We start from the raw sequence: 3,404 nt of genomic DNA, 5'->3' as shown, positions 1-3,404 counted from the left end.
AGATGGAGGACCACCTGGACGAGGCCATCCACGTGCTGCGCAGCCACGCGGTGGGCGCCGACGCCCACGGACTGCTGCCCGGCCCCGGGGCCCTGGCCCCCGGCTTCCCCGGCCCCGGCGTGCCCCTGGGCGGGCGACACGCCAGCCTGGTGAGTGCCGCCTGAAGGGGGGCTGTGGGGGGGGCAGGCGGTGGCCCTGACAGACGAGCCCTCCTCCCCCCAGGTCGGAGGCGGCCACTCGGAAGACGCGCTCACGGGCAGCGGCAGCCTCCTGCACAGCCACGGCGCCCTCCCCGACCTGTCCCGGCCCCCGGACTCCTACAGCGGTAAGCCCCGGCTGGGGACAGGGCGGCTGGCGCTTCGGGGTCCGCTGTGCCAGGCGAGGTCAGTGGGCAGTGTGCCCCTGGGCACCGCTCCTCCCCTGGGAAGACGGTGACATGGTGACAGAGCAGTGGAGAGCTGCCGGCCAGGCCCGGGGTGGTGGGGTATACACAGCACCCCCTCAGCTGCGCGGGAAGCCCGCCGTGAGGCCGCGAGGCCGGCCTGTGCGCCCCTTCCGGAAGGAGGGTCGGGCCGGACCTCCTCGCCCCCTCGTTCGGCGGCACGGTCACTGAGCCTGCCCGGCGTACGTGCCAGCCGTGTGCCTGGGGTCTTTCTCAGCACTGGGGCCCGAACTGGGGATGAGACAGAACGCCTGTTCCGGGGACTGACACTGTAGAGGGGAGGTCAGCGGTGGAACGTGCAGAAGGAACGGGGCCGGGGCGGGGGGCTGGGGCGGGGGGGCGCAGGGGGGGCCGGGGCGGGGGGGCGCAGGGGGGCCGGGGTAGGGGGGCGTGGGGGGCACGGGGGGCTGGCAGTTTTAATGATGAGGGGGTGAGATTGACATTTGAGCGGAGCTAGGCAGGAGGAAAAGCAGACAGGTGCTGGCGTGAGGCATGTGCAAAGGCCCCTGAGGCAGGATGATGGGGGGTGTTGAAGGAACAGTGAGGAGCCCTGTCCTGCGTGAGGGGAAAAGAGGGAGAGGGAGGTGACAAAGCAGGTCCCTGCAGAGGCACCAGGAGAGCCCTGGAGGGCTGCTGGCTGAGCAGGGACCTGCTGGACGTGATGCTCGCCGGTGCCCTCTGGCGGCAGCGGGGAGAACAGGCGTGCATGGCTCCTGGTCCCCGGCCAGGGGCCTGCGCAGGGCTTGAAGAGGGTGGGGGTGGCAGGTTCAGGGCATCCTGAGGGCAGAGATGCCACAGGATTTGCGGGTGCGGAGGTGGTGGTGGGATTGGGCTCTGGAGTTCAGGGGGTGGGTCTGGGCGTTCTCAGCACTTGGTGGAGTTCAGAGATGGGGCTGGGGGGGTGCGCAGGCTGAACCACATGCTCCTGAGATCAGGACCCCAAGCTGGACACCGGGGGGTCAGGGTCATAGCCAACAGTCGTGGGTGTGAGCTTTATAGGGAAAAGACAGAGGAGGGGACAGCGCCTTGTGGCCGGCTGGGGGGAGGGGCGGCCCGAGGAGGGCGGCCTGGGGCCGGCGGGCGCTGCTCCCGTGTGTCAGGAAGCCTTCTGGGAGGGGGACCAGAGCCCCCCGGGTGAGGTGCTGACGCTGGCCCCGCGGCGGTGGGGGAGAGCGAGGCCCAGACAGGGCCCACAGCCCGTGCCCGCCTGGTGACGTGTGTGTGACAACAGAGCTGCCTGTGTCCAGAGCCCCCAGGAGCCGACCTGCGACGCGCACCGTTATTCGTTTTTGAGGGAGAGAGAGACAGTGTGAGCGGGGGAGGGGCAGAGAGAGGGGGACCCAGAATCCAAAGCAGCTCCAGGCACCGAGCTGTCAGCACGGAGCCTCACACGGGGCTCGAACCCACAAACCATGAGATCATGACTGGAGCCGAAGTTGGACGCTCAATCGACTGAGCCCCCGGCGCCCCTCTGTGTGTCTTGAATTTTGTCACTCTGCGCAGGGGTGCAGGGGCCAGTGGGCAGGGTGTGGAACACGTGTGGTCGTCACATGGGGGCTCCAGCATTGGGTGGGTGGGGCCCAGGGTGCCCTGATGCGGGGGGGGGGGCTCCAGAGCGGGCCCCAAGTCCTCTGCCACCCCCCCCTCCGGCCCCTGGCCCTGCCCTCCCACCGTCTGCTGCCGGCCAGGCCCCGATCCAAGTCTGTCTTTGCTGTTGCAGAGCTCCCAAATTCAAGCTGTGGGCTTTTAAATGCAGTGTTTTCCTTTAAGTTTGCTTAATTTGGGGGGAGGGTCAGAGCTAAGGGAAGGGGGATCCCAAGCAGGCTCCATGCTGTCTGTGCACAGCCCGACCCGGGGCCGGTCATACAGACTGAGATCGTGGCCTGAGCGGAAGTTGGATGCTTCACCGACTGAGCCCCCCAGGCCCCCGAGGCCTGTATTCCGTTACATGGTCCTGGGCTCCATGACACGGGCATCCTGCTGGCGTGCTGCACGTCGGGGGCGAGGGCCACCTGGCTGGGGGGGGGCTGAGGACGGGCCCTGGATGCCACGCTGTTTCCCAAGGCCGCCGTGCCACCTTCCCTCCGGCAGACAGCACTTCAGGGGGTTAGGTCCTGTCGGCTCCTCCAACCTCCTGGCTGATTGGATCCGGATTTGCATTTCCCGGTCCGCGGTGCGGTCGGTGGTGCGGTTTGCGGCGCGGCGGACGGCCGGCCCACAGCCTTGCGGACGAAGGGCTTGCTTGGGAACTCCCCCTACTGTCCTGTTGAGCTGCTGGTCCTTTTCTTGGTGATTTTAGGCGTTTTACCTGTTACGAAGACCAGTCCTTCCTCGATTCATACATGACAAGCCCTGCTTGTGGCGTGTGTTTCCCTGTGTCCTTGGTGGTAGCCTGGTAGCCAGAATTCTGTTCGGATGTAGTCGAGTTTATCAAATTCTCTGTTTCCTTCGAGAAAGTGTCTTTCGGTGTAGTCTCCCCACCTCGAAGTCACGGCGGGTCACCATGTGCTGTCTTCTAAAGGTTATCGCGTGTCCTCGCTGCTGCCAGACCTTGTCTCTGGGCCCGAGGCCGAGGGAAGGGCGGCTCCGGGTGTGTCCTCTGACCCATCCTAGCTGCTGTCTCATCGCGTTTTGTGGGGTTTGGTTTGTTTCTGCAAACGAAGGCCTGGCCCTCCCAGGGGAGCTCGCCGCACCTCCCGCAAGGGGCCCAGGGGCTGTCGCGTGGCCCTGGAGGGGCCCCGGACCCTGACCGCGGGCTGTCGTAGGACTCGGGCGAGCCAGCGCCCCCTCGGGTGCCGGCGAGATCAAGAGGGAGGAGAAGGAGGACGAGGAGAGCGCGTCGACGGCCGACCCCTCGGAGGAGGACAGGAAGGAGCCGAAGGGCCCCAGGCCGCGGACCAGGTGCCAGCCCGGCCCCGCCCCACCCCGCCCCGCCCCGCAGGACGCACGCACACGCACACGC

General features: G+C 67.4%; 1 protein-coding gene across 1 annotated transcript in view; it reads left to right on the top strand.

Annotated features, from left to right (window-relative positions):
- The window catches only part of TCF3 (transcription factor 3), a 26,137-nt gene that overhangs the window by 20,150 nt on the left and 2,583 nt on the right, over positions 1–3,404 (top strand). Inside the window, exons 14-16 of the mRNA XM_029916733.1 lie at positions 3–149; positions 223–325; positions 3,208–3,343. Of these exons, the coding sequence (XP_029772593.1) occupies positions 3–149; positions 223–325; positions 3,208–3,343 (386 nt within the window). The remainder of the gene's footprint in view (positions 1–2; positions 150–222; positions 326–3,207; positions 3,344–3,404) is intronic.

Source organism: Suricata suricatta, chromosome 12 (genome assembly GCF_006229205.1).
Source record: "Suricata suricatta isolate VVHF042 chromosome 12, meerkat_22Aug2017_6uvM2_HiC, whole genome shotgun sequence".
NCBI lineage: Eukaryota > Metazoa > Chordata > Mammalia > Carnivora > Herpestidae > Suricata > Suricata suricatta.
This window is presented reverse-complemented; position numbering and strand designations above follow the sequence as displayed.